Below are 12715 nucleotides of genomic sequence, written 5' to 3'. Positions count from 1 at the left end.
TGTAGTTGATTAGAACATATGGACTCGCAGTGCTGCTGTGTTTAACTCTGGGAAAATTGCCCTAATGCAGCAAAATCTCTTAGAGAGGCTACATCCTTCTTTTTGCATAGTTCAGAATTAATGTTGGCATTGTCTGCACACACAGATCCTCACATCAGTCTAGCGAATTCTAGTCAGGTATCAACCCCTCCCCCCCCCAAAAAAAACAATGGTGCAAACAGAGACCTAAATAGTTTATCCCCTCCTGAGGCCAGCATACTTTGTCAAAGTGGTCCCAGCCTACGAGCTGGAAACTGTTGATTACCAGGACTGATAAGGTAGAAATTGGCATTTTCTTTACCACAGTCTACAAAACAGAAAGTTTCATGCTATATGCCTACAAGATTTATTTGACATTTTCATCTATAAATACATGAGGTTTTCACCAGTAAAAGCAAAGGAATTTTCTCAGTGGTCATTGCCACTGCTTACATTTTGAACAAAAGAACATGTAGTATTGCATGTGAATAAGCAAACCTGTTCCTTCTCTAAGACCAAGCTCTCTTTACTTGTTAAACAATGGCTTGCAGAGGACAACAAGGTAGCTGAAGGCCACACTGAATGCTACACTCTGGAAAGCTTGGGACACTGTAGAACTTAATTAGTTTTTTGAAGGCACCTTTTTTGAACATCATCATGTCTTCAGGCAGCCTGGAAAGAACTCTGGCATTTGCACGAGACTCCTTGTCAGCAGCTGCTGCTTTGGGGTTACATTGCTCAAGATTACCAGTCATTGGCACACTGGTGCAGCTAAGGGAACGTGCTGTCTTTTTCTTGCCTTGAACAGATAAATAACTGAATAAAAAAGAGGTTAACTTATGTTTGGTAACATCTTGGACATCTTCTGGAAAACAGTTATCCAGAGGATGCCCTTGACCTTTCACCTGCTGACTAATCACACGTGTACTGGGACTCACTGATGACTTCTTGGGCTGGACTACTGTTTTTCTGGAAGGTGTTTTGTATTTCCCTCCATCTAAATAAAGCTGAGGAACATTACTAATGGCATCAGAACTAGGCTGAACTACTGTAGTGGGGATTCCTGTCCCATCACCAGAATTGATGCAGTGCAACCCATAATTCTGGGTAATGATTTGGGCTGCAGTGTGTTGAATGATGCTCCAGTCCTGCAGAATATCTTCCCTGGTTGTGAACTGAGAGGTTACGGTAAAGCGAATGATGAACTTGTCGTGGATGGTTGCTGGAATGAGGAAGAGCCTGCCAGAACTGCTTAGTTCTTTCAGGAGTTTTTCTGTCAGCCAGTTGGGACCCTGTTTTAAATATGAATAATAAAAAAACCACTATAGTTAGAATTCCCAGTGACATCCAAACATATCTAAGAATTCCAATCACAAATTCTTACACGGAAATTTATTCACAGTTTTTAATGTCTGGGGAGATAAGCTGTGGTCAGTTCATTCCAAAGAGACATGCAAAAGGACCAGTCTTTACCTTTAGGCGAAATACAACCAGTCCAAGATGCCTCTTGGCAGGAATTTCAAAGAGTGGATCACTTTTAACCAAGGATTCAAAGAATTTGGCTGTTTCAGTACCCTATAATTAATAGGAAAAAAAAAGTTATATATTGGTTTGTAACAAACCTACTGTAAGGCACTAAACTGGGTAGTTAAAAAGAATTCCTTTCCTTCCTAAAACACATCATTCCAATGCATGAATAAGAGCAAACAGAAAAATTACATCAAAGCTAAGAATTTTAAAGTCTGTCTCTATTTGCCCAAACCCTTGACAATGAACATGAGTAACTGGCATATACAGAGGGATTTTCTAGAGGGAGGTTTGAAAACAGAATCTGCCTTCTCATATTAGAGTCCTTTTGTGGCAACCATTGATCCACAAAGTGACCCCTTGTATTTACACTCCATCAGAGACATAAGCCTGTACATTTTCATAGTGATGGGTTCAGCTATTCATCACAGCCTGCCTCCCAGATAGGTGCCATTTGGCCTCAAAGAAAGCTTCTCCAGATTATTGCTCAGTGAACTGCAGAAGGCAGTGACTTACCAAGCCCCTTTCCATTGCCCAGTGCTGTCAACAAGGGGGACCAGAAATGTTTTGTCTACACAGTCAGTCTTTACAGATTATTTCAGGGTAAAACCAGAACACATTCAGTGTTCACATGCAAGCTTTGCGTGTGAGAGGATTTCTGCTACCCATCTCTGTGTCTCTGAGTTTACTAACCTCACCTACCAAGAACTGAACATAACACACTGGTAATTCACATACGTGTCGGACATGAGCTTGAAGCTTTTTGACCCCAAACGAACGAAGCACAAACCACAGCTTCAAAGAACGAAATCGACGACTCAGTGGAATTTGCCAGTGCTGTGAAAACACAACAGTGCCTCAGTGAGTGCAGAAACAACAGAAAGGAGAGTTCCCCTTCCACTGCTACATCTCTTGCTTCAAACTCAGGTCAGAAACCTCTGTTGAGAGGAATAGTGTTGTCTTACTGAAAATCTGCTAAGCCTAGGAAACAGCCATCAAAGAAACACTGTGTCCACATATTTTTCAATTATTTGCAAAAACAAGATTTTGGCTATTCCCCTTAATCTATGGCCTATCTATGCTTAGAATTTTAAATTAATTACCAGCTAATAACAACAACTGTTTGCATTTAAGAGCATGATCAATTTAAGATGTGGCCATTTACATTCTAGGACTGAGTGTTCACTTCAGCTCCTGTAATTTGCATATTTAAGTGCCATTCTGAACATTTTCCCAAATCAGCTATAAGCAGCAAGAGCTGATCCAGGGGTAGACAGTTCCAGACAAAGTAACATCTACTGCAAGGAAAAGGGTGAGAAAACGTGTAAAGGAGTATTTCAGGGGAGCTGCACAATCACGTGTAGAATCCAATTTAACCACAAGAGGGACTCGGTACCTTTTTTTCCATCCCTCCTTCCACTCTCGTGAAAAGCACTATTGATTTCAAGAAAACAATTATCTTTTCAGGACTAGGGTGAGATCATAGCAGAAATAATTGGCAGTGAATATTCCTTTGTATTACTGTACTGAAACCTGCTGTAAGATGTATCTGAAGTGAAATGCCTCTTGGCTCTCCTATGAATACCTTAATCTAAAGAAAAAATGTAATTCATTCTCCTGCTGTTTCAGAGCATGGTGTTTCCATTGCTTACTCCTTTCTCTCTTTTATTACATACCAGAGAGACAAGAAATCCAGCCAAAATGGCATCAGTAGGAATTACTTCAGCAACACAAGGTACAGAAATGACCCTTCGCATTAGAAAGGCAAGGCTGTATCTCCATCTGTGTAAAAATCTTAAGTACTTCAATCTGAAAGCAATTTTATAATTAATCTTCACAACCAGGACTCACAGCAAGTTTGACTATTTTCTCTGCATTAGGATGTCAGTATAATTTGGTTTATGTACTGACCAGCTATAAGATAAGCATACTCCGGAATGTGAGAGGAATTTCACACACTGTTTGAACATTTTATAGGCAATACAAAGTATCATCTTAAATAATAACTTACCATGAAGTCAATTGCAGCTCCTGAATTGGCATGTCTGAGGTAGACAGGGTTAACACTGAAGGTTTGATGTAACTTGTATTTATCTTTAACCCTATCAATTGTAGAAGGAACTAGAGTTAGCAAAATAAATGCAGAGAAAAACTTTGCAATTTGCATGCTATCCTTTTGGTGTTGTTTGTTTTTTGACTATACTCACCAAAATCCAGTGCAGTCAAAATGGACCATCATCCACTTCGAAGGATTAAAAGTAAAGGAATCTGCATATTCAATTCCATCCAAGAACAATCGAAATTCAGGACATACAAATGCTGTCCCTGCATATGCAGCATCGATATGAAGCCAGAGTCCCTCAGCATCACCTGTTGGAATTGAGATTGTTGTTATGGAAGGGACATAAGGAACCAAAGTGCATGCTTCAACTCTCCTCTCTGCAAACCAGGTGCAGTGTTTTGAAGGAGGCAGACAAGCAGTTGACAACCTAGTTTGATTCTAAAGGTGTGGATCCATAATGCCAAAATACAGGATAATGCTGAAACCAGGTGGACTGTGTAACAAAAGTCACTGTTCCGTATTTCATGCGAGTGAATCTTTTTAACATTTGATTTCTCTCACCTGCCCTTTCACTAAGTGAAGTTCCCCAGTACCTCTCAGCTGCACAAAGCCAAAATAAAGACATAGTGGCAAGCAACATAGGACCCAGAAACAGAAGCCACAATCTGACCCATAAGAAAGAGCTCCTCAGGACTTCAGCAGCTACTGGTCAGAATTTATGCTGGAATAGAATTTGCAACCATGTCAAATTTCACTGTGAAACTGGTTGATCCAAAGGATGTCCTACCAGAATCTACCTTCAAAACTACTTTGCTAGATTAAATATTAATGTATCCATCCTACAACAGCACCACACAGTCTGTATTTCCTGAATAACCACATGAAAGATTTATCAGTTGGCAAATTTCATCCATCTCAAATAGAATGTATTTTAGCATCCTAATCTAAATCTTACAGACATCACGGCAAAGTCTTTTACTGACTTCAGTGGTCCCTGAAACACGTCTGAAAAACTCAGCTCCCCTTTGTTTTGGCATGAAAAAGTGTCACACTGTCTTTTAGATACATTCACAGTTTAAAATCAGGAAAAAAAAGACACTTACAAACTGGACCCAGTTCTGAGAGATTGTCAAAAGCACAGACACCAGTTGTTCCCAAAGTTGCACAAACCTAGAAAAAAACCCCACCTGTTATAATGGATTTGTTTTCTTTTAATACATGGATGCAGCACTTTAAAAGTGGGCAGTTTATTGCAGACAGGCAAAACATTAAAATTTTTTATTTAATACAATAGAAATTCTTGTATACATTTGAATCTTCACCTAATGTATTTTAACACAACGAGAAATTTTTCATATGTAATTTCATGTTGACATTAAGAATATAACACTATGTCAATACCCCCAACCAGAAAGTTGAACATACAAAGACTGGCACTAGGCCTTTCTTTCTGTCTTCTGCAATGGCTTTCTTCAAAGTTTCACCTCTGAGGGAAAAGTTCTCATCCACAGGCAGAAATTTTATCTTCACCAGAGAAATCAAGCCAGCCTTTTCTACAGAGGAATGTGCCTTTAAAATAAGAAAAACAGTAAGAACACAAGCTCTGAGGCTGAACAGCTGTGGCAATTTATGGCTTTATGAAAGACAGTGGTGGCAAGAAATACAGGGATAACGACCTTATTGTAATCCATATTAATACAACTCTGAAAGCATCTTCTTTGTGAGTAACTGTAAGAAACACTACACTGTAATTCCAAAGAATGCTTAATTTATTTGCGTACTGGTTTCTAAAATATAATAATAGGCATCCTCATCTTGTGTTTGGAGGGCCATTTATCAAAACTCAGCTCTTAAAGGAGCCTCTAGAAATGAATCAACCTCAGTTTATTCCTTCCTCCCTGCCATAAGAAGGTAAATCCCCTGAAGTGTGTTTACTTCTGGATAGAGCAAAACACCTACAAGAAAAAGTCCTTTTAGTTATACTAAGAGAGAATCAGCATGAGTGTCTCTCTTATGGCAGTTTTCCCAAGGGAATGTAATTGTTCAGCTCAGGAGGCCAAGGACAGAACAGGTTTGCTGGCAGAGGCCAACAGTGGAGCCCACAACCAGGAGCAGCATTTAGCTAACAATGCCTTGAGCATGCCTGTCTCTGAGGGGATAGAGGCTGGGAAGAAACATGAGCTGAAGCAGCATGAGATCAACACCTAGTTCCTGGAGTAAGGCTTTGTGAAAAACAGGAAGGAAGTGCAGAAATCAGTCATGTGAAACGAACCCTTGAGGACTGCCAAGACCCTAAAAACCTCGCCTCGCACTGATTTAGTTTCCCCATTTGCAGAAAGCAGCAGTAGAGAATCTGGTTCATGCTTGTAAGGCATTCCTGTGTTTTCCTCTTTGTACAGAAATGCAACTTCACATGGCATAGGCTGAGTGAGACAACAGAAGCAATTTGTTTTCCTTGTAATCAATCATAAGAACCTACTTGATCAGATGCATAAGCAATGAGGCGAGAATTGAGCGAGGACTCATCAGTGTCTGGCTCGGAAACCTTCATCTCCAGAATTTTGTTCTTCCTTGCTGCCAGCAGTGCAACCAAGGTTGATTCGCTCACAGTGCTCTGCAAAGACATTGCTCATTTACTGCAGCTGCTACTTCATTGCTGTTTTGCCAGGGATCTGCTGAAATCAGTGAAGTGCCCAGCTGCCCACTGGCTCTTTTATTCCTACTCCTGCTTTTCTCTGACGCAGCAGAGAGTCATTACCTGATGAGCAGCTCTCTGGGCCAGCAACACAAAACAAAGCCTTTTAACTGCTGTATATTTTAATGTGCAGCACTGAGTTCTGCAGAGTAAATAAATCACATTTTCCTTTTGTTCTACAGATCATTTCCCATAAAATTACAAACATGAGCAAAGCCCCTTATAACAAAGATGCAGCACTGATTCCAGGGAACTATTGCTTAGGCCTTCCAGAAGACAGTAAAGGTTCAGGCCTTGATCTTGCACCTCTCAGAGACAAAAGCAGACAAGAGAAAAAGGAAAAGTAATTTCTTGTGTGGCTAAGGACTATGGCAGAAGGACATTGACAAGAATTCCTTCTCTAATTATCTAAGAATCACTTTAGTGCAAAATCTGGTGATGTCAAACAGATTGGAGAAATGAAATCTGACTTTCATTTTTCCTTACAAAGACCACAAGAATACCTGCTGTTTGTTCATAACACAGCACCAAAGCAATAGCAGTTTCTATTCTATAATCTTCTACATTTAATACTAAAATTTGGGAAAATAATGCCAAATTGGGATTCAGACCCATACAGAAATTTTTGTTGGTTTTTCCTCTAGCAAAACTATCACCCAGAGAGAAATTCACTTGAAAACAAAACGCTGATGAGGCCATCTCTAATCTCCCCTACCTGTAATACTCCTCCACCCACACTGTCAGGATGGTGGTGCAGGAATTTATCTGGAAGGCCCAGCATTTTAGCCAACCAATCCATCACATTCATTTCCAGTTCTGTACAGGCTGGGCTGGAGGCCTAGAAAAAAATTTAAAAAGGAGAATTAGGCTGTATTTCTCCCTGGGGGCTGATCCCTCATCCAGCTGAGAGCTCAGAGAGGCAATGAGCTCATCTGATACAGCTACGTGGAGACCACAACCATCAATTTCTTACAGGTTAGTGAGCTTCTTTCCTACACAGAGGCACACATCTAAAAATCTGGGCAACTTTGCCACTGGGGAAAACACTGGCTTCAGAAACTACTGCAATGTGCAGAATCATAACCAAGTAGTGCTGTGTAGCTGCTGCAGGAGGATACAAAATATGCATATATTCTGGGCCAGGCCACCAAACAATTACTTTCAGAAGAGGAAAAATAGGAAATGGGTTCTCTCCAAGCAGCAGGAGAGCTGGAATGGAGCCCAATCCAGCCCTGCAGTCATGGATGGTGGCTGCTCTACTGCCTACACTGCTTGTGTAACAGTCTTGGCACTGAGACTAGATGACAAGGAACAATGCTCACAGTGGGATATGCAAAGAATTCGAAACCAGACATTTCTAGTATATTTTCTTCATTCACCTCTTACTACTAGGTAATGTTTGTACTTACATATTCTTTTGGGGTTTTTTTTAAGTGACAATTTTCATTTATGCAAACAACATACAATTGGTTAAAACAATTGTATTTACTCAGAGAACAAGAAAGAATGACTATGACCTGCTCTAGCATATTACACATAGGAGAGAAATGTCTGAAAAAGCCCCAAAAAATTTACCCATGTGAATCCCAAGCAGTTAATTGCATCAGCCAACATATCTCCAAGGAGTGAAGGCCAGGAAGTCAGAGCTGGGAAGTAGGCATGCATGTGTGGACTTTGCCAGTGGACTACCTAGAACAGAATTATGTAGAAATCTGAAAATGTCACAAAACTCTGCATGAGATGTAGTGGTTAGTATCTGTTTGAAGTGAGGGAAAAGGATTACAGCAACATAATACGTGCAACTATACATCAGCTAGCAGAAAACTGCCGAGATAATATCAACAGGAGAGCAGCACTAGCAGATGATAACATTGTGTCATTAATAGATAAATTGCAAATAACAGCAAAAGCATTTATCTGAATTAAACAGGCAAAGATTCTGAACAGGAAAGAATGTTGTGCCATGTTTGAAAGACCAGAGTCAGAACGATTTATCAAAATATTTATCTTTATAAAGGGAATCCTTGCAACAAAGTTGCTCATTTTGTCAAACAACAGCTTGCCTTTAGATACACACAGCAATTTACAACTATATAAACCCTTCTATACACCTGGAGGAGCTTGTGTGTGGGACACCAACATAAATCCATGTAATCTGATTGCCTCTCCTACCAGATGAAGTTTCTGCAAACATCTATTAAAAAATTTGAGAACACACTTTGAAAAAGCTTCTTACACAAAACATGTAATTTAGTAATATGAACTCCCTTAGCAGAATCTGCAGTATTTATGTACAAGAGGAAGTAGATCTTTACATTCAGAGTGCAGGAAAAATCATGAAGTTGGGCAAGAGTTGTTTCACCTTGCTGTGCCCGAGTTTCCACACCTCTGAAATTGAGATTATACAGTTCAGCAGGTAGAGACATTGTGAAGTTAATGATTTTCTGACACTGGTGTATTTGTTTTCCTATAAGAAAATATGAGTTATATACAAAGTACTTTAAAAACACATTCACAATCTAACCCCTATAGTTAGGAACACAACTGTAGACATAACATCTACAAGATTTATTCTACATTTTTGGGTACTTTACTTATTTAGAAGAATGCTCTGCAGAACCTGTGCATTCCCAGGATTAAGTGTTCACCCCAGGTAGTAATGGCTTTGTCCTGTCATGATTATACTTTATTTCTTACCCCTGGCATAATAATCTTCTCTATATCTCCAAAGATGTTGTCCCAGCTGTCTGGGTCCATTGGGGCAGAATCTGGCAGCTGGGCTCTCATGTAACCTGGCTGGACGTCAGGAGTCACCCGTCTCTCTCTCACGTTGCTCAGGTACTGGCAAATGTAATCCACCATCTCTTTCCCTGCAAGAGGCAAACCAGTGTTTTCAGTTTCAGTTACAGAAAAACTAACTAGCAGTACCAGCATTCCACACAGTCAGTCCTTAGCATTGGACAGGGATTGCATTAGCACTGGAATACTGCTCCCAGCTCCCCCCTGCTACACCCTACTTGTCCCATCTAATAATGTAGGGACAGTTTCTAAAACAGGCTCACAGGGCTTTTTTCAGTGTCATCACTGAATAGTTCAAATGCACCTTTAAAACACAATCATGGTACAAGTACAGTTTGTTTGGTTACTGAAAGGTTAGATTTTCTTGCCTACAAATTAACTGAAACCGCATTTCACAGGAATTAAATTTTCATAATGTCCTACACTTCCTTGTCATTATGGCACACCCCCTCTGGCATCCTCTGAAATCAGCTGCATAGCTCCACACCTTTTCTCCACTTTTTGAGGCAATCTCCTCCAGCCCTAGAACCAAAACTGGCTCTCCATCTGCAGAACTGTCCAAGTATCACTGCAGTCTCAGGGTGTCAGCCAGGGAAGAGCCACTGTGCATAACCCCTTAGCACAAGTTTATTCAGAATTACAGCTTTGCCACAGTATCTTAGATGTAAGACCAAAAAGGCTAAGTTACTCACAGACTCTAAATCTATTAATTTAAACTCAACTCTGGGACACATTTTTGCCTCAGCTGATCCAAGTCTCAAGGACAAGTGCACAAATAAAGAGTGTATAGCCCATCCTCATTTTGGGTACCACTTGCAGCCCTACAACAGCTGATCTCCAGAAGCAAATGTTACTATTTGCAAGAGTCAAGGATCACTCACCTCTCTGTCTGTACTCCTCAGGCTCCATACTGATTCCTCAGAAATGCACCTCTTCAAACCTGGGCCACAACCTTTTGGGAGCTGTGGTCAGTTTGGTCTGCTGCCCTGCCAGCTGCTTCCCCCTTTATAGGTCCCTTTATCTCTCAGACTCACGCATTCTGGAAAAGGTTTAACAAGCAGGTTATTGGTGAGTGTTTATCTAACTCCTCCCAGCTGAGGGTTTTACAATCTCCCATGTTCTCATCTGTGCTCTTTTGATGTGTAAGATAGTGTATCACTAAGAGGAGGTGCCTCTGCACTTTCCCATTTTTAATCAATCTTTCAGAAGTCTCCCAGTAATCCATGCCATGAATATAAGGCACATTAATATGAGACCTGTGGGAGAGAAAAAGCTCAAGAGCTTTCAAAACCAAATAAAAGCTAGCAGATGTTACGCCAGCACACCCAGCTACTGTGCTAGCAGTAGCCATTAAAACAAGGTACCAGCACAGAACAAGTTTGACACAGCAGACAGGGACTTTTCCTAAGAATTCTTTTGAGAACTCCTTTTTCCCCAAGAAAAGAGTATACCTACATCCCCACAAGTCTTCAGTCCTTATGCTGTCAGTCCCATGCTGCTAGAAGGAAAGGCTTTACAGTTATTGGCAGTTCCAGAATTACAATACGAAGCAGCAATGATCCTGTTTGTGGATTTCCTGCCCTTCAGATCAGAGCAGGTTACACTAAGCAGGGTGATGTTCCTCCATGGATATCACCCTAGACCACTGAGCTGGGAAAATGCATCTTTTCCCCTCACTGTGCTTGCTTTTTTCTCCCATATGATATGCATAAGCAATGGGATTTAGTCTTGTGCCTCCAGAATTCCTCCAAGTCCTCCACCTGAGTTGTTCTCAGTTTGAAAGAACAGCCTTATAGATTGCCTTTTGTTCCAGTTTTAGGACCTGAAAACACATCCTGACCTCTCTCTGGCAGCACAATCTTTGACACTACTCAATATTGAATTATCATCTTCACTTGCTCTACACTGCACCAGGCAGCCCTGGGAAAAAAAAGAGGTAGGACTTGTGGACTAAGCACCAGAAATTATTTCCCATACAATAATTCTTGCCTATTTTTGCCATACCCTAGGCTCCTGCTTAGGGCTGGCCCTGCTGGAGACAGGATGCCAGGCTAGGCAGCCCCTCTGTCTGATAACCTGACAGCAGTTTTGCTGTTCTCACACAGGAGAGAACTGGATGCCAGAGCAGCTTTGATTCTCTGCCCCATGTGCTCTAATGCAGCACAGACACTTCCATAGTTCTAGAAAGTTTTTATGTTGTTCTCACAGCACACTGTCCACAGAACACTGTGAAACCTTTCCTAGTTTCTGCTGCAATTAGATACTTGAGAAGGAAGTTTTATAGATATGAGAAAGATGCTCTGACACACACATCAGATTAAGGTATTGAAATAAAAAACCCCAAATTGATAAAAAGGCATTGAGAGAAGTACAAAAACTACTATATGCATATTCATCTGTTTTATCTCATAGTGCTCTAGAAACATTAGAAAAAAAGCAACAAGCTGCCCACACACTTAATAGGAATTTAGGAACATCTCTTGGCTGTGCTGTAAATGATCCCATAAAGGGGAACAAGATAAGAAGGGACATGCATCTAGCACAGGACCAACTCAAGAAGAGCCCAAAAGTTTCTCAAAAACTGTGCTTTTAGCTCATTACAAGTGATTAATATGCTAATATATATGGACATCTGTTCAAAGAAACAGATGGTAGCTAATTACAAAAATGTTTTTAATTTGGAACAGCAAATAAGGAACACTATTTTTAACAATGTTTTCAGAGCTCAACTATACAATAAATATTTCATGTAACATATACCCTACACTTTAGCTCAAAGGTGACAGTTTCATTGGGTTGGTCTCTTGTTCTGTGCAGAGGAGAACAAACAGCAGGTCCTGTTCAGAACTAAAATAAAATAGGTGATAATGGATTACAGGTCAATATTGCTGGTGATAAATAAGGTTTTCTTATAGCTATGCTGCACTCAGAAGGCTTTTGTTATGGACAAGGAGGAATGGAGTATTTGCTCACAGGAAACAGAACGAATGGAAAAGGCTCATTTCATTGTTTGCTACCAACATCTGCCGTCACAACCGTGGGAAACTCTCCACTTGGATGTGAACGTTACCACTATCACCACTCAGACTAACAGCACCACTCTTATCATTATTTAGAAATTACAGAGATTACACTGTTGTTAAGTTTGTGGGATGTGAGGACACAAACATTTTTTTGATCACAGAATAATTAACTGGAGCAATGCTGAAGCAGCACATTTCCCTTGACTAACTGGTTCCTCAATCTGCTAGTGACATAATGGGTAGTTCCTGAAAAAATCCCTAAAATAGAGCAATCTCCAGTTAACCACTGCACAAGGTTTGCTTCAAGTCCTAGTTCCAGCATGATGATATCCTTGAAAACAATTCTTCTAAAACCCACCACCATAGAATTTTCATTTTTGTCTTTTGATTATTTTTAGACCGAATTTGCCAATCAAAATCAAATTTGCCAAATATATAACAATACAAAGATACTTAGAATTTTTCCTAACTGCCAAGTATAAACCCAAGTCAAATTTTGACCTGTTTGACAAACTTTCGTACAGTACAATGCAATTCTTTCCCCATTCCTCCCTCCTACCATTTAAGGCCATTCTATGCCCAAAACTGTTT

At 40.3% G+C, this 12715-nt stretch overlaps 1 protein-coding gene across 2 annotated transcripts; it reads right to left on the bottom strand.

The window, feature by feature from the left end:
* Positions 1-361: 361 nt before the first annotated feature.
* HDC (histidine decarboxylase) lies at positions 362-12701 on the bottom strand. 2 transcript variants are annotated; one of them, XM_032123146.1, is made up of 12 exons: positions 9983-12701; positions 9000-9172; positions 7878-7991; positions 7018-7140; positions 6087-6221; positions 5033-5176; positions 4711-4777; positions 3753-3915; positions 3557-3647; positions 2284-2382; positions 1492-1593; positions 362-1310 (listed from the first exon to the last, which is right to left on the bottom strand). In XM_032123146.1, the coding sequence occupies exons 1-12, from the start codon at positions 10008-10010 to the stop codon at positions 552-554; spliced, it is 1998 nt and encodes a 665-aa protein (XP_031979037.1). In that variant the 5' UTR covers positions 10011-12701; the 3' UTR covers positions 362-551. The 2 variants fall into 2 exon arrangements, with proteins under 2 accessions (XP_031979037.1, XP_031979038.1); XM_032123147.1 differs by lacking the exon at positions 7878-7991 and having other exon boundaries at positions 552-1310.
* Positions 12702-12715: the final 14 nt, after the last annotated feature.

The sequence above is a fragment of the Corvus moneduloides genome, chromosome 13 (genome assembly GCF_009650955.1).
Source record: "Corvus moneduloides isolate bCorMon1 chromosome 13, bCorMon1.pri, whole genome shotgun sequence".
Lineage (NCBI taxonomy): Eukaryota > Metazoa > Chordata > Aves > Passeriformes > Corvidae > Corvus > Corvus moneduloides.
Note: the sequence above shows the minus strand (reverse complement) of the source record. Positions and strands in the feature narration are given on the sequence as shown.